The following is a 27,978-nucleotide window of genomic DNA, read 5'->3' on the forward strand; positions in this document are numbered from 1 at the left end:
GCCATTTGTCTCACGAAAACATCCCCTCTGAGGCTGCACTTCGAGGCCACTGAACACAACAGAAAGACAACTTTAGGACACCCGTGTCTCCAATATGGACACTATTTATAGCCTTGAGAAAAGCTCTATGAAGCTCCGCTGCATATCACTCGAGCTTCAAAGCACACCTGAATGAATTTCTCTCCCCTTCTCAGATTATAAAGCAAACACGCACGCACAAACAGAACTTATGTAAGCCACATTATTCACACCTTTTGACAAGAGGCTGCCGCTCATGATGCTCAGAGGTGGAGGGGGCTTACCCACTCGCTGTAATACAGATCTAGGTGGTGCAAATGAGACTGGCTTTGACATGCAAATCGCTCATTGTGCATCTGCTTAGAGCACAAAATCCACACGCGGTCATTTTTCATGCAAAACACACAATCGCATTTCACAAAGAAAACGTGCCAATTTTTTTTTTATTGAAATCAAAGGTGGTTGTTTTTCCTTTTTTTTCTCTTAAGGCATCCACTGAATTTTGACAATTATTAGGTTACAAAGCAAAATAGTTAGTGCAGGAAATACTCAGCAAAAGTTAGTTCAGGCAGATCAATTCTACAGAGGTGAGATAGTTTGTGTGAACTAAGAGCCCTCTGCTGGCAGTAAAGCATACAAATCAGCAAAGGACACTGTTGAAAGACTAAACAAAATATTGAGAAACAGAATATGGATAACTTCCTGTAGCCATACAACTAAGATTATCGAATGTTTGCTAGACAAAACAAAAGAAAATAATTGCGTAGGTCCACAGGCTTACTCGAACGGCACAATATGATCTGTCTTTAGGCTTTGGCGTTTCAGCACTGAGTGAAAGGCAAATAAATGTTGATTGGCAATAAGCTAATTTGCATAGACTTGGAAGCAAGAGTTAAATTTCAGTTAACTAAAACAAACACCCATTACAGAAGAGATGCAAATATTATTCTTACATTCAGAGAATGATTGATTGATTGGGATATGATCATATGCATATACAATAATAACATACACCTTTGTAAGTAGGCACACACAGTTGCGATGCTTGGCAATACATTCACAAAGCGCTGTACTAAATATTTCTCTCTATATGGATTGCAAAAATTAGTCACATGGCACACTAGCTCTTTTTCAGATCTTACTTTCTTTTTACTTTGTGAAGTTCTACTGTTACCCCAAAATAGGTTTCCTACAAACTAAAGTACATTTTAAATATTATTGTGTAATATAGTCATTGCAGTAATTTAGTTAATTTCAGGCACACACACATTTTGTTGGCTACCTTTTGTGTAAAAAGAAAACATCAATGCACCTTTAAAATATGAATAAATGCAATACAGTAGCAAAAACTATGTAATTTAAGAGAATCAAAAATATATATGTTGATTTGATATAATAATCAGAAAAGTGGCACTAAATGCATGCATCACATGGGATATAAGGTCATATAACATTGTTTCAGTGTGGATGTATATGATGTCCTTTTGAGACACGCTCCTTTGGAGTCTTGGTGCTTTTTAGTCGCTGCCTCCACACAGCTTCAACAGCAGCTTCTTGTAATCCCCAGAGGTATCACCCTGAGAAATCCAGAGAAAATGCATCACATAACAAGCACATGGTGATTAAGCTTTGATCGTCAAAATGACAAAAACAGTGGGACTTACTGAGATATCAGTGTACAGTGATTTTCCGTAGGTCTTCAGATACTCCTGCCTGATGTCTAACATATCTACCTCGGAGCGGGACACCATGACACGGATGAGGGTTCTGTCCTTTGTTCCTGCTCCCTGTGAGCACAATGTAATACCTCGTTTATGTCTTCTCCATTCTCTCTTCACAAAATCAGAGCACTAAACTAATTATCCGAGGGATGACAGACAACAGATGTACCTTCATGGCCTTATTGAGCCTCTCTGCAAAGTAACCAGGGGTGTTCTTGATGCACTTCACTAAAAAAAGTCAAATGAAAGATAAATAAAGGAGCAGAGGATGCTGTTGTACATATAAACCAACAAGACATAGCACGCTTAAAAAGAAAAGACCATGAAAATTGAATGGATGGAACATGAGACACTTCTGTACATATTTAGTTTATATTGTGTCTGCCAATAAGGTTGTGTAACTGACCCAATTTGTGGTTTTACTACCTTGGTTATTTTTAATGAATGCAGAGCACAAACAACATGAGACCTACAGCATCTACAAGTCAACAGCAGCAGAAGACCATTCCTGTCAGCTAAGAACAGGAAACTAAGGCTACAGTTTGTGCAGGCTCACGTCTGAGTCTCGATTCTGCTGCAGTACTCAAATGGCAGGTTCTGAATTTAAGGTAAATAACATAAAAGTGTAGACCAATCGGGCCTTGCATAAACGGTTCAGGCTGGTGAAGGCTTTGAAGAACGTTTTCTTGGCAGACTGTGGGCTCCACAGTACCAACCGAGCACTGTTTAAATGTTGCAATGTATCAGGTCTGTCAAGTCTAACCTGGTGTAGATCCCTGACGTATACATACCTAGAAATAAAAGTGCATGTTGTAGATGCTACATACATTTAACACAAAAGTACAAACTACGCTTTACTTCACTTGTGAGCTTGCTTGGCGAGCTTATGGTGCCAATCAACACTTTCAACTTTATGATGAAAGTCGCCAGTGAATGAGGGTGTCGTATCCTCTTCCTCAGTTTAAGTCTTTACCTCATTTATATTTCTAGCTTTAATATACAGCTGGAAATATAACTTAGTCGATTCTACAAAGCCCTCAAGAAGTGTTTGCTGACATTTAACAGATTGAAAAATCAGTTTCTAATTTTAAAATGCCTCATAAAAACCAATGTGTAGTCTTCAGTCTGTCTTGCCACCATTTGCTTTCAATCATGTATTTAGGTCAAACAGCTGCCTGTATTGCACCTGCATAGTATTTATAGGAAAGTCTTGCAGAACAACCTCAACCAGTGGCTTTAATATATACTTAAAGCTTTTGCATGTCTTTGGAAAGTCGCTTCAGTTTGGTCCGGGCTTGGAAAAAAGAGATCCAAAGAACGTACCCACAGCCACCATGCCAGACTCAAGATTGCCAGACATTTCCCCGCAGATGCTCTTCTCAATGTCCTTCCCGCACATATGCTGGTACTCCTGAAAGACTATTCAAAGACAAGATACACAAGCATGACAGTTACAATGTAATTCTTTAAAGGTTTAAAAGCATATGTGCTAAAGCGATTCTATTTATGACACTGAAAACAAAATTGTAAACTTCCTGAGCTACACACCTGCCCTAAGGTGAGGCTTGCTGCGAGCACACAGGATGGCATTAAACTGAGACTCATCAGTTCCCACCTTATTTTCTCCTGCTGCATACAGTTTCTGAGGAAAGAAGGAGAAGGATAATTATGGCTTGCATTTGCTTTCAGAAAGCGTTGAGAACACAAAGCCATCTTTAAACAAGTACCTGAGCATCCTGTTTGGCCAAAGAGATGTCAACATTTGGCCTTTCATCACGATTTCCCTAGAGAGAATAGAAGGAAGTAGCATTGAGCGCAGAAAAACATTATGTGGCACAGTGCAGAAGTTAGGTCAGAACTTCCCTTTATGAGAAAGCTCTTTGTAAGTCCAGCAAAATGTGCTGATGCTACCTGACAGAGAGACACCAGGAGTCTGCGAAAGTGTCCAGACGTGTCGCTGCTAATAGAATCCTCCAGGCTCTTCCCGTACTCTGGAAGGAAGGAGGGGCTTTTTAGGAAAATATATTCATTTCCATAATATTTGCATAGGACATTTCAGACACTGACTTTTTCAGAATTCATTATTTACCTGTTGATCAAATAAGCCTGCTCAGCTTAAAGCAAAATATACCCTTATATTAATAAATTTAACAAAAACAAACAAACAGGTCTTAATAATGTCTTCCAACAAGAATTTGAATAAAAAGTAGAAAAGCCAACATTAAAACTCACCAGCTTTGTAGATTTTGACAATTTCCTGAATCTCTGAATTGGAGCGTGATGACAAAATCTCAATGAGACAAGCCTCATCAGTTCCTGCACCCTAAAACAATTACAGAAAAGCATAGCGAATGCGATCAACATTAATTTGTAGCCAGCCATTTCACATTCACTTATTTTCCTAATGCACGATGAGCGAGATATTGTGGTTTGGGCAGGAAAACCAAAACTGAAACCATTTACTGAGACAACCGCATGAGCTTCCAACCTTTATAGCCTCTCTGAGTTCAGATGCATCAAATTGTGCTGGAGTCTTCAGCATGGCAAGAACCAGATCTTCAAAGTTTCCAGTTAGCTCAGACTTCAGATCCTTGGTTAAATCCTAAGCAGAAAAACAGAAACATCTGACTGCAAAGTCAGCTAAGATAAAACTGTCACAAAAGCATTATTATTTATGAAAGTACCTTTCCATAAGTAGTTTTATAAGCTGCTATCAATGGAACCCTCTGCTTTTTTGAACGATTTCCCAGAAGTTCAATAATGGCATTTTCATCGGTGCCTGTCAAGATGTTATTTTGTTAGAATCAATTTATGATGTGTAAAAGGAGAAGGAGCAAATGAACTGCTAATGGGAAACAATATTATATCTGATGGGTTTAGCATACTCAAATGCATATTTTACTGACCAAAACCCTTCATTGCCTTTCGAAGAACTTCAACATCCTTCAGTGGATCAGCCCCTGGAAAGTCTTTAATAGAACCCCTGTACCCTGTCTAAAAAGCATAAGAAATAATAAACACATATATAAATAAATTATACATATATCTGACATGATAAAATTCAACACAGTAACAAGTGTGTATGCTGTGGTAATTCTATTCGTGTTAAATACCACAGCATGCACCTGCCACATCTTACAGGTATGGCAGGGGCCTGAGGGTTGGAGGGACCCCCACTTCCATATCCAGGCATTGAAGGGTTAGTGGCAGGTGCTCCTGGGTAACCTGGCATGGGTTGGCCTGGGGAAGGGCCTCCTGGATATCCCTGCGGAGCTCCTCCTGGCTGCAAATGAAGGACAGCTAAGTACATGGTGACAAATGCATATTAAACAAATAAGGTTCAGATAGGAATGGTAAAGATAAGGAAACTTAAGCAAATGAGATTTAGCCTGAGCCAGTCCATATAGTATTAGCGAGCTGACACGTAAGAGGTGAAGAGTGAGATAAGAATTTACATACCGCTCCATAGCCACCTGGTGCTGCACCCCAGCCTCCACCTGAAAGAAAATATTGGCTTAAAGAAAGAATAGTACCTCACAAATGTAATCTGTCATGCCTTCTTCTTGGAGCCTCACCTGCTGGAGGCATGGATGGATAACCTCCTGCTCCAGGCTGAGCAGGGTATCCACCAGCTTGGGGAGGGAAGCCTCCAGCTGGAGCAGGGTAACCACCCCCCTGGGGTGGATAACCCCCTGCTGCTGGTGGGTAACCACCTGCCTGGGGTGGGTATCCGCCTGCCTGTGGGGGGAAGCCTCCGCCTGCAGGTGGGTAGCCACCTGCTGCAGGTGGGTAGCCACCTGCTGCAGGAGGGTAGCCACCTGCTGCTGGTGGATAGCCACCTGCTTGGGGAGGATATGCCCCTGGTTGAGGCGGGTAGCCTCCCGCCTGTTGTGGGTATCCTCCAGACTGAGGAGGGTATCCTGGGTAGCTCATCTTCAAAACCTGGAGGTGAAATAAAGCTGGAGACTATCACTGTGTAAATATTTGTTTTTTATGTAAAACTTTTTCAGGGAATTTATGTTTTTGTCTAAAGAATGTTTACTAAATGGGCTCGTTAAATCTCATATAGAGCAGAAACAAAACAAACATTTTCCCCAAGACAATAGGAAATTGTTTAAATGTCTCTCACCACTTCCACTGACCTGTATCACTGTCATATGATAATGACATTGCAATGTGTTTACTGTTTATGAAACTGTGCAACTTTTGCTTTCCCATTCTCAGAAAACACTATAATATAAACCCTCAATAATGCAAACAAACAACAGTTGCCAAATCTTAATAAGTAATAATGTTATTTGGACAAAGCAGATTAGAAAAAAATTAGAAGTAAAGCGGATCATCTGCTAAGTGAAAGGTGAGTGGTTTAATACCTGAATCTTATAGTCAGCATGTCAAAGAAATTCTAAACAGAACAAATTTTGTTCAGGGCAAAAAGATAATGAACTGCTAGTTTGAGTGTGAAGTTGAAGTAATGTCCAGACAGTTGTCCAAAGATATCATTTTTATGAGTTATAACGAAGACAAAAATGCTTGAATTTCAATGAATATAACTATTTACTTCGTTGTTATTCCTTATCTGTTCATATTTTGCAATGTGTAGATAAAAGACACAGCTCTTCCTTAAAAAGGAATGCATGTATTTTGCAAGAACAACTGCGTAAACACAACTTAAAAAGTTAACGACAGCCAAACAAAAGACAATTTTTCGAAATTACTGATTTTAGTTTGAACACAAAGACCGAGGGTGTGTTACAAATGAGTTCTTGGAAAGGATTTGGTTGCTGACACTCCCTTGCTTTTCAGGTTTTATTTTCTCAGTATTTTGAAACAATGCCTCGGGCACTCGTAGCAAATACCACCAGTTAGGCAACAGAAAAAATACATAAGCGGGGGGGAACTCACATAAATTCCTACAGTAATTAAAAACAACTAACTGTTGTTGTTAGAACATGTTTCGACTTTGAACGTCGAAAGGCTCTTTTAACGTCAAAAGCAGTAAAACCAAAGTCCTTACACTCAAGTCTGCGTGAGAGCATCACAGGCCTGCATTTTCTCAACTAACCAGCTATGATTTTACTGTTCAATAATAAACGCATAATAATAAAAACCTTGGCCCGTTCGTGATGGTAAGAAGCATTAAGTGATTTAACCGTGTGCCCTGACGCAAAAGAGCAGAAACGACCCAGCCGTCCGTTAACGTTACACAACACTTTCAAACCGAGTTACTGCTTTAGCATGTAGCATCCGCCCTGGGCGACTGATAAAATATTTATTTTAATTCCTTACGTACATTTTACAAGCGCTAGCGTGCCGCTGTGACGTCCCCAAAGCAGAAAGGTAATTGCTAGTTGCTATCTGGTAACGTCACCATTAAACGGCTGTTTGTTTGATCAGGCGAAGCTAAACGAAACAAAAATAAGTCAACAGCAAAAATGAGCCGCTACATTTCTGCAAGTTCCTCGCTGTTGTTTATTGCAACGTAAAGAAATATTTGTTTTAAATATATTGCAGTGGAAAAAAACTACAGATTAGAGTTACTTACTTGGCAGATGCGGGCGTCAGATCCAGGAAGAGCCAGGAAGGCAGAAACCAGCCTGAATGTGGGTGGGTCCTAGTTTCCGTGCTAGCAGTAATAACCTTTGCTTTGCTTGTTGTTACCGCTGGAGATAGAGACCACTGTTGAGTCAGAGGGCTGTGATGTGTCATTCTCTCCACACTGAGCACTGGAACATTGTTTGGCTTTAATTAATTAAAGTTGCTTCCATACAGGGACAAAAACCAAAAGATGATTTGTAACTTAATAACAAAACATTAAAAGTGTTTTATAATGAATCTACCCCCCAATGAAACCTGTGTATCTATGCAAACAGGGGTTTTCTGTGTATGCACTGCAAATGCCCCAAACTTCCACATCACACTTGTTTATTTACTTTTTAAATTTCTATTTTCATGTCTCTGGGCCACATGACCTCTTGTGTAATACAAATTGTTATTTAAAAAAGCATGAATCATAGCGGGTAGGACATCCCCAGGACTTTCATTTGGATCGTAATTTAGATTATTTTTGAGCCTCCAAAAATGAATGGTTAAACACATTATTTAAAAAAAACCACGCATGGGCAATAAAAAACCCCCACTATTTTACAAGTCATGGGGTTATTACATGTTTTAGCACGACATTTTAGCTTTCTTACTGAATTAGTCAGTATGAAGCACTAGATGGCAGCAGCCCACTTCCTCAATAGAATCCACTGGGCTTTTCATCAGCTCAAATCCACTTTGAGCTGACACCAAAGCAATTTTGTGTGCGTTTTATATTTGGAAATCATTAATTATAGTAAACATGAAGAAGTTTATCGACACTCTCACGAATGAAGGAATTGAAAACCCGATATTAAACAAAAGAAATATAAAGCACTTCTGTAAATATGTGAAATCTCATATAAGAAGTTTAATGTGGCTTTTTTTAAATTATCATGATCACTTGTGTTATATTTAGACGATTAAACAAGTACAGAGAAGTTCCCTTCTTAATACAGATGCCAGCGAAGGTAATCAGAAAGAGATGCAAACTCATGTTGGCCCTCCTATTCTCTGTGACGCAACGCAGAGTCCTTGCCTGTTTGCTGCTCCAGTCCTCCAGCTGCCATACAGCCTTTCCATTTCAAACTTACACCGAGCCCCTCCTGTGACTTCTCTCCTGTTAGTGGAGTCCTCCTCCCAGGGCTTCCCCCAGGTGAACACACGCAGAGATTACGCCCAGTCAGGCGCTGCAGGGGGATGACTGGAAGAAGTTGGGTTGTCCAGAGAAACCGGCGGTTCTGACGGTGCTGTTTTAAGAGGAGAGGCGCAGACCTCCAGAAGACACCATGATGTCTGCCGTAGAGACTGGTGTGTACCAGCCCGCGCAGCTTCTCAGCTGGGTCTACATGTCCTTACAAGACACGCCGAGTAGCGCTTTTGACGGCTTCAAAGTCGAGTCGGACTCCTCTCCTCTGGACGTGAGCACCTCCAAGCGCAGCGCAGCTGATCTGAGCTCCAACTATCTCAACAACTTCTTCCATCTGAGCAGTGAGGTAGAACGCATGTGATGCTGTCTCAATCATTAAGTTGCGATGGCAGGTTATTATCTCTGTATTTGGATTAAATCTTTATCTTTAATGTTATTTTTTTATTTATTTATTTGCTGCAAGTCTCTCCCTGAATGTTCTACTCAGATATTTCAGCCTTGGTTACTTTGCTGCCCATACTGCAAACCTCACCTGCATGCCTTCATTTGGGTTGCCCTGCGGTGACTGGGTAGCATATGAATATGCGTTTTGTACCCAGATATAGTGCCTGAGTGTGTTCAGACTGTTCTGGTGTCAGCCAGACGGGGGAATGGTAGGTTGAGAAAGACCTCTCACAAGCTTTCAAAAAGTTAGAGTTAGCCACCCCAGCCCCTTGGCCTCTGCATGGTTAGAGCAGTATACAGTGTTAATTCAGTGCTTAATAAACTACTGACTAATTGAAGAAAGGGATAAGGAATGTTTTTTTTTTTTTTAAAAAAAGCAAACTGAGTACTTTATGATGTTTTCTTTAAATTTTGACATCTAAATCCACAAGTTTTTACTTGAGACATGAGACATTTTCACATATCTGGCATGTGTGCTTTAAGTTCACGCATGCCAAGATATCTAGTGGTTTGCTGTCTCTTGCATAAGATCTCACTGCTCTAAAGCACATGTGCATCTGATCACAATTCGTTATTGTGCAATGCCTTCAGAGTAAACAGTGTCCGCAGGCTGTTCTTCATGTTGGTTGGCCCTGCAGTGCCATAGCACCCATCTCCTCTAGAAGCACAATGATGCTGATTATGTCGTGCCAGAAGAACCATTTGTAAGAATGCATGACAAAGGCATTTTGTTCTAATGAGGAAATGGACACTATTGGTTCACACAGTAAGGACTGCACATCTGCAGAAATCAAATAAGGTTGGCTACTGTCAGGGAGACAAACAGGAGAATCAATCAGGGTGATGGACTGACAGACCCCGTGAAATGTTCTTTTATAGCAGAGTCACAACAATAACCTTCTGTAACTTTCTGTGTTTTGGGGATATGGCAAACACTCTTGTGTAGAGCTGAAACTGATGAAATGAGTAAAATCAAAAATTAAACAATCATCTGACAAACAAAAAAGCCAAAATCTGCTAACTCCAAAGTAAAAACCTCTGATAGTTGAGTATTTCTGTGTTTTGATTGATTTTGAAGCTATTTGAATACACTACATTGGCCTTTTGGAAGTTATGTTGGGCATTACTTATGAGCTTCGGACATTTGTAGACATAGTTAAGAGCGCGTATCAATGGAAAAATAATCATGATTTGTTTGGGTGGGGGGCGTTGCTTTTCTCTGACAGAGCTTGAACAATAATTTCTACAAGAGGACTTCACCTTATGGATCTCTCAACAATATTGTGGATGGCCTGAGCTCACTGGCAGACCATTTCTCAGACCTTTCCCTGTCTCCTGAGACACGGAAGCCCAGCAAAAGGCCGCCACCCAACTACCTATGCCACCTTTGTTTCAACAAAGGACACTACATCAAAGACTGCCCTCAGGTGAGACACAGTGACACTTTACATCAAACAGCTGCACAATATGTGGCTCATTTGAGCTGTCTATCAAACGCATGTGAAGTGCTGCATTAATAATACATTTGTAAAGTAAATGTGATGACAAATCCAACAAATCACATCCAGTTTCTTCATCACATTTCTAGGTATTCTTCCACAATTGTACTGCACTCAATTTAAACTCTACATTCCAAGTTAGAGTATTATGTTTGTATTATTCTTTTTTTTTAGTGTGAAATACAGTCCTCAGCACATATTTGAATTAGGTGTACCACCACAGGTTGGTAATGAGCAGCAGATGCCAGATTGGATCTCGGTGCTGGCCTTAATGAAAGATGATAGGTTTTTCTGTGGAACTAGGCACGACCTCCACTCCAAACATGAAAGAAATATTACCAGTGCTTTATGTGCAGCTGTGGTTCCCCATTGATCATGTTCTGAAGGAAATGCTTGACATTTGTTAGGTGTAATGGAAATAATAAAATGACTGATGGATAGGATGTGTCCAAGAAACAAAGAAGCAAAAACTTGAATTTAAAATAGCAGGTCAACTTTTACTAATCAAATGTATCTATATATCCATCTACCCATCCATCCTTTTTTCTGCTTATCCAACTGGATCACACACACAAACACTCTCTGTCTAGCGATATATAGATAGATATCTTGTCATACCATGTCACACAGGATATCCCTCTCCAAACATGGCTAGTGATTAGGTAGTTTTTTTAAAAAAAAGTAGAAATTGCTTTCTTTTGCAAAATCTGAAAGCAGCAACCTCCTTTTATAATACCACAGACTATAATACTGGGTGATCAGTTTCAGTTATTTCAGTGTTTGTCAAGTTCCATCTATCAGAAAAGCCAAGTTAAACATATTTTTATGAATATCAATCTCTTTTTGGGGGTGACATATAACAATAGCAGTTTGAGACTTTCAGAAAAAGTCAAAAGAAGATTGCTATTCCATTTGCAGCAAATCATATTTGGCTCCGTTCTGGGAGTTTCCCACCTTTCCATGTGCATAGAAAGTCCAGTATGAGGAGAGCAACAGCAGACCCTCAAGCACAAACAGCATGGGAAATAAAAATGGGTTAAAAGTTGGTTTGAAGTAGTTATAAGCAGGTTAAAGTTAATTAAATAGTAAACCCAATGTGATCACCTTTTAACAGCTACCAAGATTTTAGGCTGAGATTTTGCACTGAACCAAGACTATGCTAACCGATGCTAAATCACAGTTAATTAGATAAAACATTTAAAGCATGTTATTAATAACACAAGGTAGCCTTTTTTTTTTTTAACTGTGTGACAAATATCTGTTAGGTATGCTTAAACCCATTTGCTTTCTTGTGAATGGGAATGCTGCTAGCTTTATGTCTGTAAAGCTAGTAGCATAGAAATACTATTAGACTGTGAGCCAGTAAATGGGGAGAGCCCATAAATGGGGAGAGCCAGTTTAGCTCTGTCAAAAAGAACACAACTGCTTATAATTACTGGTTTTATGCTTTTTACAAAAATCAAACATTGTAGATAGCATTACTATGCTTTAGAGGAGCTGGTAGGGAATCTAGTGATTCTACCCTACACCAATTGTTGCTCTTTTTATGCTAAGCTAAGTTAAGCTATCATTCCAGATGACCTACATTTTTTGATGTGAGAGTGATATCAAACTTCTTATCTATTTCATAATATATAAGGAATAAACACATTCTGTAAACCATTCTTTCACTCAAAAACAATGAGTACGAATCTCTTTTTTCTCCCTTGAGTTTGATCGTTCTCTCCTAAAGTCTTGACTCTGCCAACACATGGTAGATTAGTGTACTCTAGCACAGAATACAGCCCATATAGGAATGTAAGGAATGCTGACAGCATATGTGCAGTGACCTTATAGCTCTTCGCACATTCACATCTGTGAACACCTGCCAATTGCTATGAAAAGTAGGTGTATATTCTGTATTTTTCTTTGGTGTCATGAATCACATCTTCATCTAAGTGTATCAAAGAAGGTCCTAACCACACATTAAAGCCACAGACACTTGGTAGAAATATTGACAACCCTTCCTGTTATGCTATTGGTCCTCTACAAGCTTCTGACTCAATCATCTCACAAGCTTTGATGTTTCGTAGATGTTCTATATGAAAACTTAGTTCTAACTTTTCACTTGTGATTTTATCCAAAATTGAACACAAAAAGCTCACTCCTTGACAAGCACTCCTTTAAAACGGGTCTGGAGCCTTTACTAGCTGACAGTGGGCAAAAAGCATGGGCTAACACAGAAATTAAGATAACTATACATTATCAGATTCACAAATACAAATCAGGAACGTGTTTGGACTGTGGAAGAAGATGTAGCAACCAGTGAAAGTGGGTAAATGCAGAAACTTAACACAACAGGCTACTAGTGGAGCTCTAAAGAAACAGCAGTAACTATTGCGCCGTTGTGCTTTACACAACTTGAGGTGTAGAATTTTTATGAGATAAGCTGCGTCACAATCTTCATCTGTAAATTGTGGTTATCTGTTTGTACCTTGGTGTATTGTGAGTAAGTCTTTAGGCTGAGTCTGACGCTGGGAGACAGGGAACATTTTGTGGAGCTGCAGTGGATAGGAATCAAAGGATGTCATGGCTCAGTAAGATGAGAGAAGGATCCACACAGGAAGTCTGTGCCTGAAGCCTTAAAAGCATTTTCTGGAACATCAAGTCTAAAATTATACGACAAATACATGGCAGGTAATGAAAAAAAAAAAAAGTTTTAGGTATAAGAGAAAATGCTAATGCTGCCATTTGGCATTTCAATAGTTAACATCCTGCTGACAGCACTGTGGAGCGTTGGGTTACTTGCTTCATGAGACGATTGAAACGTCAAAGGAATTGTCAGAGATATTTACGATTCTGCTTTATTGCTATACTCTTTAAATTATGCAAAATCTGGAAACCATTTTTCCTCCTGGCTTTTTGCCACTCTTGCTCTGCTTTAGAAAGATGATGTCAGATTTTATCATGTGTTGCTAATATTTCAGACCCAAAGGGATGATTACGGAGCTGTCGCCATGACAAAAGGTCTCTTTAGTCGAAGTTGTGATGAACGTTCGTCTGAAGCTGTGCCTAATCAACAAACTGCTTTTTGTTCTCGCTGGTTGGAATCTGAGGCATTTTTAGCCAACTGAAGTTTAGTATGCTTTTAGTATGCTTTTGATGTCTTAGGATTGCAGAAAAATAGTTTAAAAATCCTTCATACTATATTGTCTTTAAGATTCACATTTCCAAGCAAACGACAGGTACTCATCGAGGGTTTACGTGGTTTTTCCCTTTAACCTAGGGTCACATTTTAATGTCCTCATCCCACTTAAGTAGCTCGACCTGCTTACAGTAAAGAAAGTACACAAGTGACAGAGTGCTGACAGTAAATGGGTGCGTGGTGGGAAGGGCCTGTGATAAATAAGGAGAGCATTGTTTCTGCAGAGGGGCTATGGAACCAAAGGTCAGGAAGTCAGGCTGTATTGTTCGTACAGTGCTGCTTGGCTGGAGTCATCTCTGTCTCTCTCGCCTTTCTGTCAGTGCAGGGCAGTGGCGATCGGACTCTAGCTACACTGACAGGACTGCATCCGTTTTTGCAAACTTGTGGGTAACATAGGAAGTGCATGTAGGTCTTTACTGTTACAGTTTAATCACACTTGAATGGAGGGGAAAAGTCTGCTTTGAAAATTAGTTGCAGGGATTACAAAAGAAACTTCTTGATCTGATCATTGGCCTTTGAACATAAACATATTTTTAGTTCTCAGTCTTTTTAGTTTGTGCTGCGCCACTTAAAAGTCCAACATTTAGCATAATGTTAATTTGTTGTGTTTGCACTTTCTATTTTTAGATGTAAGACAAGATACACAGTGTTAATAATTATCATGCAAGCTAATGATAGGCAGATGTTTTATTTTTATTTTTGGATCAACACAGTCCAGCTGTTTGCTTGTGTTTAAAGTCTTTTAGCTAGATGTAGATCTATATTTATGCATACAGGCATACAGGCCAGTCAGCATTTTGATCTTGGCAATGATGCATTTACCAAAAAACCAAAAGTTTAAACATAAAACAGTATTCAACTGTATTTGGTACTTCTGAGAAATGTAATTTGACTATAAAATGAAATTACAGGAGGATGATCTCAATATTTACAAAGTTTTTATTTGACTGAAATTAGGTGAGTATCAGATTCGTTTTGGGCTGGATAAAGTGAATGACACTGAACTGGACAATCTCATGTAACCCTGTCTGATTACTGTTGCTGTGGTCCTTTTGTTTTCACTGGTGATAACTGTCTTATCTACACACAATATCCTGCCTGGCACTTCTGGTTAAACATCTGCTGAGGATGATGCAAAAGATAGGGGAAACCCTGGAATTCAGGATAGATAGCCTTCATATGATAAAGAGTATCGTCGGCTCAAGGCTAAGGAACACATATAGGAAAAATGCTGTAGAGATCACTTTTATTATGGTTCCATATTTTTAATATTTTCCTAAATGTAACTCAAACACATATTGAATTGAAATTGGACATATTTTGCTGTTCCAACCCACCATCTGTTCCTGTCATTCAGTCTTTTGAGAAACATAATACCTATAGTTCAGTGGAGCTCAGTCAGATTCTAGACCAATCAAAGTGCTTGGTCCCCCCAGACTCCTGCATTTGAGAAAGATGCATACAAAATGTCCATATGTCTGTGTGATAATCATTCTCCTTGCTCTGTGTGCTTTCAACACTGGGTCTGATTGATTAAAACTCTACAGCACTACGACGGAAAATACAGAACCAGTCATCTGCTCTTTGGCCTCCAGATGTTTGTATCTAATCATATTCATGTTGGATTAAAGAAAAGTTCATCCACTCTGTGTTTCAAATGTGCAACATTTGTAAAAAAGCTTTGCAGAAAGATCACAGCTTCGGGCTGTATCTGCATAAAATAATCTTTTGACATCTTGATGTTTCCGTAAGTGGAACATTTGGCCTTGATTTGCTCTGGAAAAGAGGAAACACCATTGTGTAAGACATAAGTCAGCATCTACTGGCCAGGAAGAGACTGATATCTTATTTCCTCGAATCACTGCTCTGTGGTTCGAGCCCACGGTCGTGGCGAAGCTGCTAGAAAAACTTTATTAAACTCGGGATGAGAATAGAAGTTTTGAGTTGAGGACCTATGACACAGGGAGAGCAGCAGCGCACAAACCAAACAGCTTCATCTATTCAAAACGTGTCAAAGTAAAGAAAGTTAGAGCAATTCTTCAGAGAACAGTGCATAAGTCGACACATCCTATATTTTAAGTGGTAGGCACGCCACTAGGTTTGCAAAAGACTGTGGCATATTTGTTTGTTATATTTTTATCCTTTTTTTTATTTAGCTGGACTACAGCTGATGTATCAGATGTTAAATTATTATTTCATTATTTCTTCATAACAGCTGTGAACCCCTAGGGCATCCAAACTTACTCAGATGTGTTGATTATTTATGAATTGGAACATTTGTTTCAGTTTTTAAAATATGCACTATGGTGAAAAAGACAGCCTTGTAAAAGTTGCTTAGGTTTAAAAGTATGCATGTCGTAATGTTATCACTTTTAAAATAAGCAGCTGCTCAACAAACTAGAATCCAGCCTAAGATGATGTCTTCTAATTCGTTTTGTTTGACAAATGCTGCTAAAGCCCTAAATATTTGTTTGATAATCATATAAAACTAAAAAGCAGCACATCGTCATATTTGAGAATCTGTAACCAGTTGAATTTTGGTTTACTGCTGCCATCAAATTTGTCCTCTTAAAAACGCAGCTGTTTTAATAGTCTCTCTTTGGGGCTCGTGGGAATTGAGGCATTTGTTGCTCTTAACCCTCCTGGAGAGTTGATTTCACAAGATAATGAAAACTATCTCTTAAATCAGCACAAGAGTCTTTAAAACACAGGCGACCTTTTGCTGCGGTGGTCAGCCCAGGCATGATTGTGTTGTTTTGCTTTGCTTAACAGCTGGACTTCTCCATGGATGCTGTGGGGGTCTGACACAAATTAAACCCAGCGAGGGACAGAGTGTGGTGGGTTTGTTAGTGTGGAGTAATTGACCACATGGTATCCAGTAGGCTTAGCTGTGCTGAGTTCTCCAGGATGAATTCTCTCGTGGGGGTATGGGAGTAGGGGAGAGTGAATGAGGGACTGGCGAATGGAGACGGGGGAGGGGGGGTGGATTTGGAGTACTCCATTGTTTATCCTGATGGTTTCCAGATGATGGCAGAGGGAGGCAGCCTCCTCCTGGGTCTCTCTCACCAGGCTACAAGGATCTGGGCCAAGCTTATCTGCTGCAGCCTACAAATCTGGCTTTACATCCCTCTATGCAGTCCGGGGCTAATTTAAATAAGACAACATAAGTATTGGCTGTGAAACTGAATATGTTGTAATACACATAATAAATGAATTTCACAACTTATTTATCTTAAAAGAGTTTCTCACATGTGGTTTCAGACTGAAAGGTTTTGGGGTTTTAGGCCTGCTGTTTGTTTCTGTGTTTTATTTTCTGTGTATGACAAAGAAAATTGAATTGAATGAAAATTGTTCTCAGAAACTGCACTTGACCAAGTCTAAAAAAACACAGGCAATGGAAGTAAAGTAACCTCTGCAAACAAAGACCAATCCCAGCTGCCTTCGCTGGAAGTATTGCTGCAGTCCTTAACTTTTCTACATATTAGGAATGCAGATTTTGATATAGCACACATCAGAGGGAGAAGATAGCTTCTGCTGTGTGCTATATCAGGAACTGCTTCAAAGGGAATTACTTCAAATGGCCTGTAACTGCTGGAAAAATGCTGCCTAAATGAAATGAAAGGCATAGGAAGGCGTAACTTAATTACATGTACTATTTACACATGGACACAACTGTGTACAGGCTTTTTACTGAAAATCTTAAGCCTCATCAGTAATGGTCTCAGTGGGAGGGGGGGCTGTCAAGAAGCCATTCTTAAGGAAGGGAAACAGGCGGAAAAGGATGAGATATGCCAAATTACACAAGAACTGGACTGAAAATTAGTTGCAACAGGTCTTGTGGAGTGATGAATTTAAATTTGAAATGTCTGATTCAAAACAGCATCAGTATGTAATGAGGAGGTGGAATAGTGAGTGTCAACAGTAATCTATAAATCATGGTGGAGACTCTGGTTTTGGGCTGTATTTCAGTCAGTGGTGTTGGAGATTGTGTCAGAACTGATGAAATGAAGAGCGCAGAAATGTATTTTCAAAGATTTATCCACCATGCAAAACCATCTGGAAAGCATCTGTTTGTCAGCGGCTTCATTTTTGAGGATGACAGTGATCCCAAACACGCTACCAATAAAGTAAAAGCTTATCTGGATAGAAAAAAACACAGTGGGATAGTGTAAGTCATGGATTGGCCTCCCCAGAGCCCAGACCTTAACATTTTTGAAGCAGTGTGCGATCATCTTCACAGAGAACAGAGCAAAAGGCAGCCAACATCTAAAGAAGAGCTTTGAATGTCCTTCAGATAGCCTGGAGAACTATTCCTGAAACTTACTTAAAGAAATTACAAGAAAGAATAAAGTCTTACTAAGGGAGTTCAACCTGATGTGTGTATATACAGTGTCATATGTATGCGAAAATGGCCCACTGATCTGATGGATTCAGTCAATCTTTCCTGCTTTCCATTGAGAGTGTCCATTCACTTTCAGGTCAAAAGTGTGTTTTCATTTGTTGGCTGTCAGTGTGACATCTTTGATCAGGGCAGTGGAAACTACAGCGTGTGCAGTGCCCCTCGCTGCCCTGTGGGCTCCAGACTTTAGGTAGAGTTTGTTTTGCTTGTTTTGAAGAGTGAAAGCTGTTTCCTTCTTCAGGAAAACGATAATCTGTCTGCTGTCTCTGTATGCTTGAGAACAAGGGCAAGCATCAAAAGCGATCTCCCACAGTGCCCCTTGGTGGCCGAATGAGACAAACACATGCTTCAAAATGATTCACAGCGCATTTAGCAGATTTGGCTGATGGAACTTCACAACCTGTTTTGTTTCACATATTAAGGACTGGAAATAAATAAAATTGGAAATGATCAGTGAGAAGCTTTGAACCTGACATATGTTTCTGCGGTGAAATAAAAGCAAAGCATTATGTGAACTTCTCTGTTGTTGTGGATTCAGGCCTGATTCGATCTTAATTTTGACTTGCCCTACTTTTCATCCAAGATGCTTTTAATTCAAACCAGTCTTGTCGAGAGGATTTTCTTTTTTCTTTTCTGTGATGGGCTTAGAATTTTGTCATGTTACACCAGTGCAGAGTTCATCTGGGTTTTATTTCCTCCCTGCTAAGATCTTTGTGTTCTGATTGGAGGATTGTGGCCAGCTGGGAGGGATGACTGATAGCCTAAGGTATTTGTCCTATAGAAGTAAGCCCTCTCCAATTGGTCCCTCCGCAGGCTAGGGCCTCCTTTATAGTCTCCTGGGAACACAGCTGGAGGGAGGGAGTTCATTTCTAATGGGAAAGCTGAGACTCTTTTTGTGTCCAGCAAATAAATTACAACATACAATATCATCTAACATCTTTGGAATTAACCACTGAAACTTTTCTGTTTGCTTTCATAGAACCAAGAGTCTTGTAATTTCCTACACTATCCCTCTAAAATAAGTTTTCTTTGATTAGATTACTTTGTAATATAAGTCAATCCTTTTAGGATTGTTAAAGCACCAAAGCAAATGATTTGACAAAACATAATCATCCCATTGCTGAAAAAAAAAACCCTTCTCCATAAATTCTCCTGACCACCAACAGTTCTGCTATCAGGATGTTTTCTAATTACATGAAGCTTTGAACTGGCTGCCATGCAAAGAAAAAATACGTCATTGCATAGGTCTTCTCCGTTAAAAGTGGTGATAGGCATGTATAATTTTTCTTCTTTTCAGGCTCGACCCAAAGGCGAGGGCCTGACCCCTTATCAGGGAAAAAAGAGGTGTTTTGGAGAGTATAAATGTCCAAAATGCAAGAGGAAGTGGATGAGCGGGAACTCCTGGGCCAACATGGGACAAGAATGTATCAAGTGCCACATCAACGTTTACCCTCACAAGCAGGTAATGCATCAGAACACAGGGCATCAGGAGACTGGGACAGCTCCTTGGTCTTGCACATCAAATCTTTACATGTATTCAATCTATGCAATCAAATCCACTTTTTTCTAGCTTGACCATTGAGGCAAGGACTGACTTTTTAGGTGAACTGTTCAAATTTTGGATACATTAGCTGCAGATACCTCTGTCTTATCCTTATATACGCTTAGAAATGGCATAGCTTGTCTGTTTCTCATGTCTTTCTTGGACCTAGGACTAATTGGCAATTTCTGTATATGCAGGTCATTAATTTCCGGTTTCTTTGTTCCAGAGACCTCTGGAGAAGCCGGATGGGTTGGATGTGTCTGACCAGAGTAAAGAGCATCCACAACACCTGTGTGAAAAATGCAAAGTCCTTGGCTACTACTGCCGCCGAGTGCAATAACACATTCAGTTTGCCTAACACACTGCTCCAAAGCTTCACGAAACACACATAGCTACGACAGCTATGTTTTAGTTACTAAAGCTACAACATCTATAGTGCAGTAATGCATCTCACGCTTTCATGAAATACCCTCTGACTCTGGTTCCAGTAGTATCAGTGGAGATGAGTACTTTGTGTTTGCTGGGTTCTTGTAAGCTACTCGGTTTTCATTATGTGAATATTCATTTGAAGTCTGAACTTTGAGCCAACTGTGAATTAAGAAACTTTACTTTCTTCACTTGTGAGCAACTTCTTGGAACAGCTTTCATATAGAGGTTCTTTTACATGTGTGTATATTTCAGAAATAACTTAAATGTTTTTGTATAAAATATGCAAGTCTGCCAAGACGGTTATGCAGTAATAATGTATATCTGCCTCTGTATTATTAGTATTGGTGGGTACATCATTTTTCTAATATATGTTTTGAGCCATACTATTATGTTGAATATTACTCTTTGTGAAGGAATATATTAGTCAACTAACATTAAGTTCTTTTATACTATGTGCTAGTTTATGGGGAAAACACTCGTCAGGTAGTTTGTCGCTCCAAAGTTTTAAATAAATATGCAGTGTAGAAATTTTTCTAATAGTAACTTACAGCAACTGTATTTTGGCACCCAGTGCTAAAAGACTCGCCAAAGTGCTTATGGTCATAATGTAGTATATAACATGTGACAGTAAAAAAAAAGTGAATGTAACAAACAGTGATAAGTGAAGGGTTGCATGTGAGTGGTGCTTTTCAGGGTATTTTTCACTGGACTTGCTAATAAATGAGTATGGAACAGAAATACCCTTTAACTTGTAAACTGTGTTAAATTTAATGTGCCTTCATTTGTATAACCCATGAGATGGATGCTTCTCTATTGAAATATTTGCATTAAAATTTATTTAAACGTGATCGGTTTCTGATGTCATTTCTACATCTCAAGTAAGGATGTAAGCACATCATATCATGAGGGGGGACTACAGAGAATAACTTAATGATATATGGCTTCAGTATCATCAAATACAATCACAGGTAATCTTATAATTAAAAAAATAAAATGATCTGCCTCCATCCATCCTTTGTATCCTCTTGTCACACCAAGCCTGTGTGTTCTTCCTCTTTTCCTCCTGCCTAACAACTCTAAATTTCCACATTCTGTGAACATCAGTCCACCGAAACTCATGTCTAACATCTGTCAGCCTGTCCATTACACTATATACAAGAGATCAATGTAGTTTAACGTGAAGTTAATCCTAACTTCACGTTAAACTCATCTGTCATTCCTATCACATCTCAGTCATTTTGTTGCCCACATACACTTTCTGCTACTCTTTATTTCTTCATACAATACCATAGCTCCTCTTTTTGTACCTCATTGTATTTTTCTACATATACAAATTGTACCTGCTTCTGAACTTCTCCTCAGGATAGTTCAGAAAGAATATTTTTTCCAACACCTCCAATAAAAGGTAGGCACTACTGCTACAAATAGTTTTATTTCAGCCAGTTTGCTGATGTGCAAAATTTAATTTTTAAGGAATTTTTTTTACATTTTTTTGACACCTTTGTTAAAAATCACATGTTCAGAAAAGGGTTTTGTTTTTACAAATGTATGCCCCTTTTTTGCGAAATTAGTTCAAGTTTATATTGCTAAATTCACAAGCTTTGTCACATATTAGGATCATTCGTTATTTTTGATGCATCAAGTTCACATTTAAAGCAAACACGTGTGTCGGCCATTACTTGAAGTAATACAGCATATCAACACAAAAACCTAAACAAAAAATGTTCTGAAATGATCTACTGTCAGCAAACAGAGATAACACCCTGTTCGCTGACTGAAGAAAGACCCTCTTTCACTCTTGCATTTATTGAAATTACAGCAGGAGATGAGACTACGAACACGTCCACACGGAGTCTAGTCGAGCTGTCCACAGTCTGTGATAGTGATCTTCTTGGAGGTTCGCCCAGTCCGTGAACCGTAAGACTCCACTCTCATGATTACATCCATTCCCTCCTTCACGCTGCCAAAGACAACATGTTTGCCATCCAGCCTAAATGAAGAAGACGCTTATTTTAATATAGCTGCCCTGGATAATGACATGATCCATGAAGCACCTACGGAGTCTGACCGACTCACATTTTATTAGGTGGAGCCACAGACTGATGAAAAAGAACTTCACTAGCTTCATCTCCTGCATTTTATGATGTTTATCAGTACGTACCATTGTGTTTTAGCTGTGCAGATGAAGAACTGGGATCCATTGGTGTTAGGTCCAGCATTGGCCATAGACAAGATACCTTACAATTGAACAAATTCATTCATTAAAGTACGTATTTTCACTTAAGCCACACATCTACACAACATATTATATTATATTATATTATATAGCACACTCAAATATCACCATTAGAAAATCCACCATTTAAAATGTTGCCACCTGGTGGCAGAAGACAAATGTGACTATACCACATCACAATGGAGGACAGCATTGGGTAATTTTCCAGTAAATTGATACAAAAAAACCAAAAAAAACAATCACAGTAGCCATAATATTTACAGAATTGCTAAATTTAACTTGAGATGCATGCATATCTAATCTGGTCATGGCCCATCTCATTTTTGCTCTGGAAAATTACAATTTACTCCATTTACTACCAGCAAAACACCAGTCACAAACACTGTAGCCTGAGATTGTACCATCATGTGTAGTATATCACATTGTGCTGTGTATGCATTATATTAGATGCAATGTATTATAACCTGTAAGAGTGTATTTGGTTTTGTACAACCCCATCGTTCTTTTGCTTCCAAAGGAAAAACTGAAATGATGTAAATACTTGCCTGGCCCAGTGTGCTTCAGTTGGAAGTTCTCGTCAGGAAACGTCCTTCCATAGATCGAATTTCCTCCAGTTCCGTTGTGGTTCGTGAAGTCTCCACCCTGAAAACACAAAACGTGTGACTGTAATTGGACCCTCATAGGACACAGGAAAACAAAAGTAGAGAAACATTAAAGCCTACCTGGCACATAAACTGAGGGATCACTCTGTGGAAAATTGAACCCTTATAACCAAAGCCATGCTCTCCTGTGCACAGCGCTCGGAAGTTTTCTGCAAGAGAGCCTTCATGTCAGTGTCTGCCTTCTTATGTTTGAGTCCACACAGCAGACAGAACAGTTACATTAGAATAAAGCACAAGCAAAATCCTATACAGCAGAGTTATTTTTTTCTTAGTCTTTTCAATATTTATTAGCAACCCTGAAATATTCCTGATGAAATCTTCCTAAAAGATGAAAAAGTGTGCCTGCAACAGTGTAAGAATGCCACAAACTGCTCAGTTATCAACAGAACAGAATAAAATTTGCAGCCTTTTTGATGATCATGAGTCTCACCTTTTAAATTTGTGGTTCTAGTTTAAATGTGGCAATCTCCTGTTTTTCAGGTTTTAACATAAAAAAGGTGAATAACAATCTTTTATCTTCTATTGTGACAACACATTGTTATTCTCTTAGAATGTTTCTTCTGGTTTACAAACCAAATAGGCAAGCTTTGGCAGAAAGTAAAAAAAACCTGTTCTAACATAATCAAAGTGCCAACCTGTCGATTCACACACACATTTGGTGTGTCAAGTTAAACTTAGTCAAGTTCAGGCACACCATCATCTTTTCTTTAGGTCTGAGTAGATCAGATACTCGTTCCAGCTTGTTTGGTGTTTAAGGAGGAAGAGAACATCAGTTACCTGCAGTTTTGGGCACGACTTCTGCATTGAGCTGCAAAAGAAAAAGAAGCAGCCTGAAGGGATTTTTTTTTTAATTTTTTTAACTGTCCGCTGAGGACATCGAACTGAAACATTAACATGCAAACTAATACAAGCAGTGTCAACACTTATTTGTAACCTACTCACCTCGAAGGTAACTCTGCCAAGAGGCTCTTTGTCAGCGGCAATGTCAAAGTACACCAGCGGTTTTTTGTTCGCTGCTGCTGGGCCGCTGCTGTACAGACGTGCGGCTGTAAACGCTAAAGAGCAAAACTTTATCCTGTTTGACAGAAGCAACATCTTTATAAACTCACTCTGATGCAATAACTCAACGCAGGTGGACCAACAGTGACCTACAATCACGCTTACATGCGCGAGAGGAGGAAGTTGACTACGCAACCGGAAGCTCTGCTACGTTTCTCGCGAGATTACGCGAGATTTTTTATGCACTCAAATTATGATCATTATTATTGTTGTAGTAGTAGTATTATGCTGCGTGCTGCTCATGTCATTAACGTCATACGTAAAAGAAAGGTTTGTGTAGTCTGTATGGTTCATCTGATCACCATATCGAGTTCGTCTAAAATGAAAATGAATCATTGAATGAATGCGCTATTGCTACAGCCCAATCAAAAACAACGTTTTGAAAATTCAATTCAAAATCTAAAACATCTACACCACGTGAAACTTAAAAATTTGAAACTGGAGACAATCAGTTCGTAAAGTAAAACAGACAGTATTTAATCAGTTTTTCATGTCAATTGTTTTATTTTTTTTTTTGTATAATGACTTAACCATAAACAATCCCCACCCATCACCAGGATAAAAAGTCTATTATTTTATTATTAAAACCCCAATCATAAAAAATAAACTGCATGGAATAAGTGTGTTGCTGTCACTGTGTAATGTAACCAAATGTTATACATGCATCATGCTATAAGCAGAATATACACACAAATGTCAGAGTAGGGGTCTTTAGCTAATTCACGGAACTCTGGCCATGTGCATGAAACTGCAAACCTGCAAATATTGGACGATATCAGCAGTAGAGCTGGGGAGCAGCAAAGCTTTGGACAGTGAGTTTGTAAAAGCTAGATTTTGGTTTATATGTTGTTTCGCAACCTGCAGCAACGCGGGGCTGTGGAATAGGGCAGATGCACAGTCTCTCTCTCTCTCTTTTTTTTTTTAAATTTCAAAGAGCAGCCACCAGAATATTACCAAGTACAAAAGTGTGATAAAGCTGGTCATTTTACAGGCAGAGAGATAAAAAGCTTCTCTCAGTTGATGCCACAGTGCCAATATCTGATATGGCAGACTTTTTTTAAACACCAGATGCCCTTTCCTGATGTAAACCCCCCCAGAATGTGCATCCCACCCTGTTCTCAAACTGAGGACCATGCAGCTGAACACCTCACAAACTGATTGGAATGCGGGTGCATTCAGTTTTATGCCCATGCAAATTTTAATTTGCAGCTGGAAGTAGTCTCCCACTGGCAAAAATTACATTTTACCCCGATCTTTTCACAGTACATGTACCAGCGCTACTTCACACTGAAAATGAAAAGCTAGGAATGCAGCTTTCCATGTGAAAAACCCATAAAATGGCATTGAAACAGAAAAATGCTAATAATACAATGTAAAATGCGACATTTATCTACACTCAGCAAAAGAGGAAGCACTCTAGGCAAACCTCTTTCACTTTGGTCATCTTATTGAAATTCACCAGGAAATGAGATTACACAATAACCATATCTACATTAAATCTACTTGAGCTCTCCACAGTCCGTGATCGTGATCTTCTTTGAAGTGTACCCAGTCTTGGAACCAAAAGACTCCATTTTCTTGACCACATCCATTCCCTCCTTTACTTTTCCAAAGACAACATACTTGCCATCCAACCTAAAAGAAAAAGAAACTGCTTACAATTAATGGCTTCAAGCCATTACTGAATATCACTGTGATATGAATTAAAGCCAGTTTGGATGAAATACACAGCTTCATTGGTATCAGCTGTTATAAATATGTTTACGTTTGTCAGTACGTACCAATCTGTTTTAGTGGTGCAGATAAAGAACTGGGATCCATTGGTGTTCGGTCCGGCATTGGCCATGGACAGGATACCTTAAAATTTAACAAACTCATATCCAGTTAGATTAAAATAACCCTTGAATATACCAAGTATTTCCACTTGTGGCACAGGTGCACACAACAGCTTATATTATTTAGCACACTCAAGTATCAATGTTAGAAAAAAGTGTTAAAATGTTGCCATCTGGTGGCAAACTTTGTGGGGACCTCCCAGAGTGATGGGAGCAAAAGTTCTTGTGCAGAGAAGGCTTCTTTATAGATTTCACTAGGCAGTAACTTTGAGCAATGAGGTAAACTGAAGCATGACAAAGAAAAATAAACATGACCTTGAAATCTCAAGACAAAAACGAAGAATGGAACAATATTATGTGAATAGTTTTCAAAATGCAAACTGGTTTAAAAAAAAGAAGAAAAAAGATTGACAGTGAATGTTACAGTGAAGGACTAACATGTGTGTAATCCTTACAAAAATGTGCAAGAAACTCAGGACATTCCTACAATTTAAGTTAAAATGCACATAATCTGTTGGCTCCATCTGTTTGACTTCGAGTTATGGACATTTCTTATATATTGACATGCTTTCAAGTATTTGACTGAGAAAATCACACAAATGGCCCAAGTTAAATTGGAATCTGACAAAGTGACTTGCACTATAGAGTTGGAAACTTCTGAAAACCAATAAGTAGCACCACACTGTTTTCATTTTCACTTGCAACAGTGGACAGAGGGGGATAATTACCTGGTCCAGTGTGCTTCAGCTTGAAGTTCTCATCAGGAAAATTCTTTCCATAGATAGACTTATCACCACCTCCAAAGTTATAAATAATATCTCCACCCTAAAAAAAAAACGCATCACTGTAGTAATATCACAATAGTCCATTGGGGAAAATCAATTACCCCAAAACAAAACAAACCTACCTGACATATAAACTGAGGGATCACCCTGAAGAAAACGGATCCCTTGTAGCCAAAGCCATGTTCTCCTGTACAGAGCGCTCGGAAGTTTTCTGCAGGATAGACTAAATGTAAATTTTTTCCTTCTCACGGGTGACGAAACACACACACACACACACACACACAGCTTTCGGTAATTTTTCATGTTTGAACAGTGACTTGTTACTGTTAGTTTAGGTCGTCCTGAATGGATTTGTGACAGCTGCTTTACAGACCAAACAATTATGAAGCCAACAAAACAAAACATCTCATCCATCCCTCAGCTCTGATAACAGCACTTTCTTGATATTTTGCTGTAATCTGTGATTAAAAAAACAAAACAAATGATGAAAACAGTAGTTACCTGCTGTTTTTGGCACTACGTTTGCATTAAGCTGCAAAAGAAAAAGAAAACGGCTCACAGCGATTTAACGCATATTTTCAAAGTAAAAGTTATACTTCTTTTTTTTTTAACCTACTCACCTCAAAGCTAATTCTGCCGAGCAGTTCGTTGTCAGCAGCAATATCAAAGTAAACCACCGGGTTTTTGCACGCAGCTGGTGGGCAGCTGCTGCACAAACGTGCGGCCGTAAACACCACAGAACAGAATTTCTTCCTGTTTGGTAAAAGCAGCATCCTAATAAAAGTCATGTTGTGTAGCTACTGCCTTCAAGTATGTCAGCAACCACCCAGAGCCAGCTTAAAAATACGAAGTGGGACGTTTGCTTAGAGAACCGGATAGTCTACTCTAATGATGTTGAGAGGCTTAATTAACATCCCTTAGAACAACTGTTTTACTACCGTGTTGTGTAAAAATGGCTGCTGTGTCAAAAAGCCATGTGACCATGGCTAGAATTATCCAGAACATATACTTTAAACATTAGCTCATTAGAGACTTTAAGTTACTTTAAAACCTGTTTGTTGCGTTTCATAAAAATGTTATTGACTTTCTGCCCACCCAGCCTGTGCGACATTTTTGGATATCTCATTGGTGTTTGCAGCAGTCAAAGTAATTCAGCACAATTGTGAGTTAGCTTATACACATGATTTGACTTTTAAATACAATACAATGGCTTACCAACTAATTTAAGTGAGTGCGACACGACGTTCGTGGCAACAGCTGTGTGCAGATCAACAATGGATAATATATCAGTGCAGAGAGAATATGGGCAAACCTCCGCCTACCCCACTCCTGCTTTACAGGTGAAAATAGAGCAACAGGACCGCCGAGTCTTTAATTTTATTTATTTTCTGCTGTGTTTCACTTGCATTTATTTGAAACCCTGAGTGTAAA

At 39.1% G+C, this 27,978-nt stretch overlaps 4 protein-coding genes across 4 annotated transcripts; 1 reads left to right on the forward strand and 3 right to left on the reverse strand.

Moving 5' to 3' along the window:
- Positions 1-443: 443 nt before the first annotated feature.
- On the reverse strand, positions 444-7,417 carry anxa11b (annexin A11b). Its single transcript, XM_006791117.3, has 15 exons — positions 7,285-7,417; positions 5,315-5,681; positions 5,199-5,236; positions 4,879-5,022; positions 4,646-4,733; positions 4,424-4,518; positions 4,228-4,341; positions 3,972-4,062; positions 3,651-3,730; positions 3,467-3,523; positions 3,288-3,381; positions 3,063-3,158; positions 1,909-1,967; positions 1,683-1,805; positions 444-1,595 (listed from the first exon to the last, which is right to left on the reverse strand). The coding sequence occupies exons 2-15, from the start codon at positions 5,670-5,672 to the stop codon at positions 1,536-1,538; spliced, it is 1,497 nt and encodes a 498-aa protein (XP_006791180.2). The 5' UTR covers positions 5,673-5,681; positions 7,285-7,417; the 3' UTR covers positions 444-1,535.
- Positions 7,418-8,376: 959 nt separating this feature from the next.
- Positions 8,377-20,818, forward strand: LOC102788233 (zinc finger CCHC domain-containing protein 24-like). The gene is made up of 4 exons (XM_006791116.3): positions 8,377-8,818; positions 10,143-10,343; positions 19,296-19,460; positions 19,768-20,818. The coding sequence occupies exons 1-4, from the start codon at positions 8,612-8,614 to the stop codon at positions 19,879-19,881; spliced, it is 687 nt and encodes a 228-aa protein (XP_006791179.1). The 5' UTR covers positions 8,377-8,611; the 3' UTR covers positions 19,882-20,818.
- LOC102787957 (peptidyl-prolyl cis-trans isomerase A-like) lies at positions 20,793-24,054 on the reverse strand. Its single transcript, XM_006791115.3, has 6 exons — positions 23,811-24,054; positions 23,646-23,676; positions 22,929-23,017; positions 22,752-22,848; positions 22,132-22,207; positions 20,793-21,960 (listed from the first exon to the last, which is right to left on the reverse strand). The coding sequence occupies exons 1-6, from the start codon at positions 23,961-23,963 to the stop codon at positions 21,825-21,827; spliced, it is 582 nt and encodes a 193-aa protein (XP_006791178.1). The 5' UTR covers positions 23,964-24,054; the 3' UTR covers positions 20,793-21,824.
- Positions 24,055-24,488: 434 nt separating this feature from the next.
- On the reverse strand, positions 24,489-27,438 carry LOC102787652 (peptidyl-prolyl cis-trans isomerase A-like). Its single transcript, XM_006791114.3, has 6 exons — positions 27,168-27,438; positions 27,049-27,079; positions 26,670-26,758; positions 26,491-26,587; positions 25,709-25,784; positions 24,489-25,562 (listed from the first exon to the last, which is right to left on the reverse strand). Exons 1-6 carry the CDS (start codon positions 27,333-27,335, stop codon positions 25,427-25,429), a joined length of 597 nt encoding a protein of 198 aa, XP_006791177.1. The 5' UTR covers positions 27,336-27,438; the 3' UTR covers positions 24,489-25,426.
- Between the last annotated feature and the right edge of the window lie 540 nt (positions 27,439-27,978).

The sequence above is a fragment of the Neolamprologus brichardi genome, chromosome 8 (assembly GCF_056152115.1).
Source record: "Neolamprologus brichardi isolate AB-2024 chromosome 8, ASM5615211v1, whole genome shotgun sequence".
NCBI classification, from domain to species: Eukaryota; Metazoa; Chordata; class Actinopteri; order Cichliformes; family Cichlidae; genus Neolamprologus; species Neolamprologus brichardi.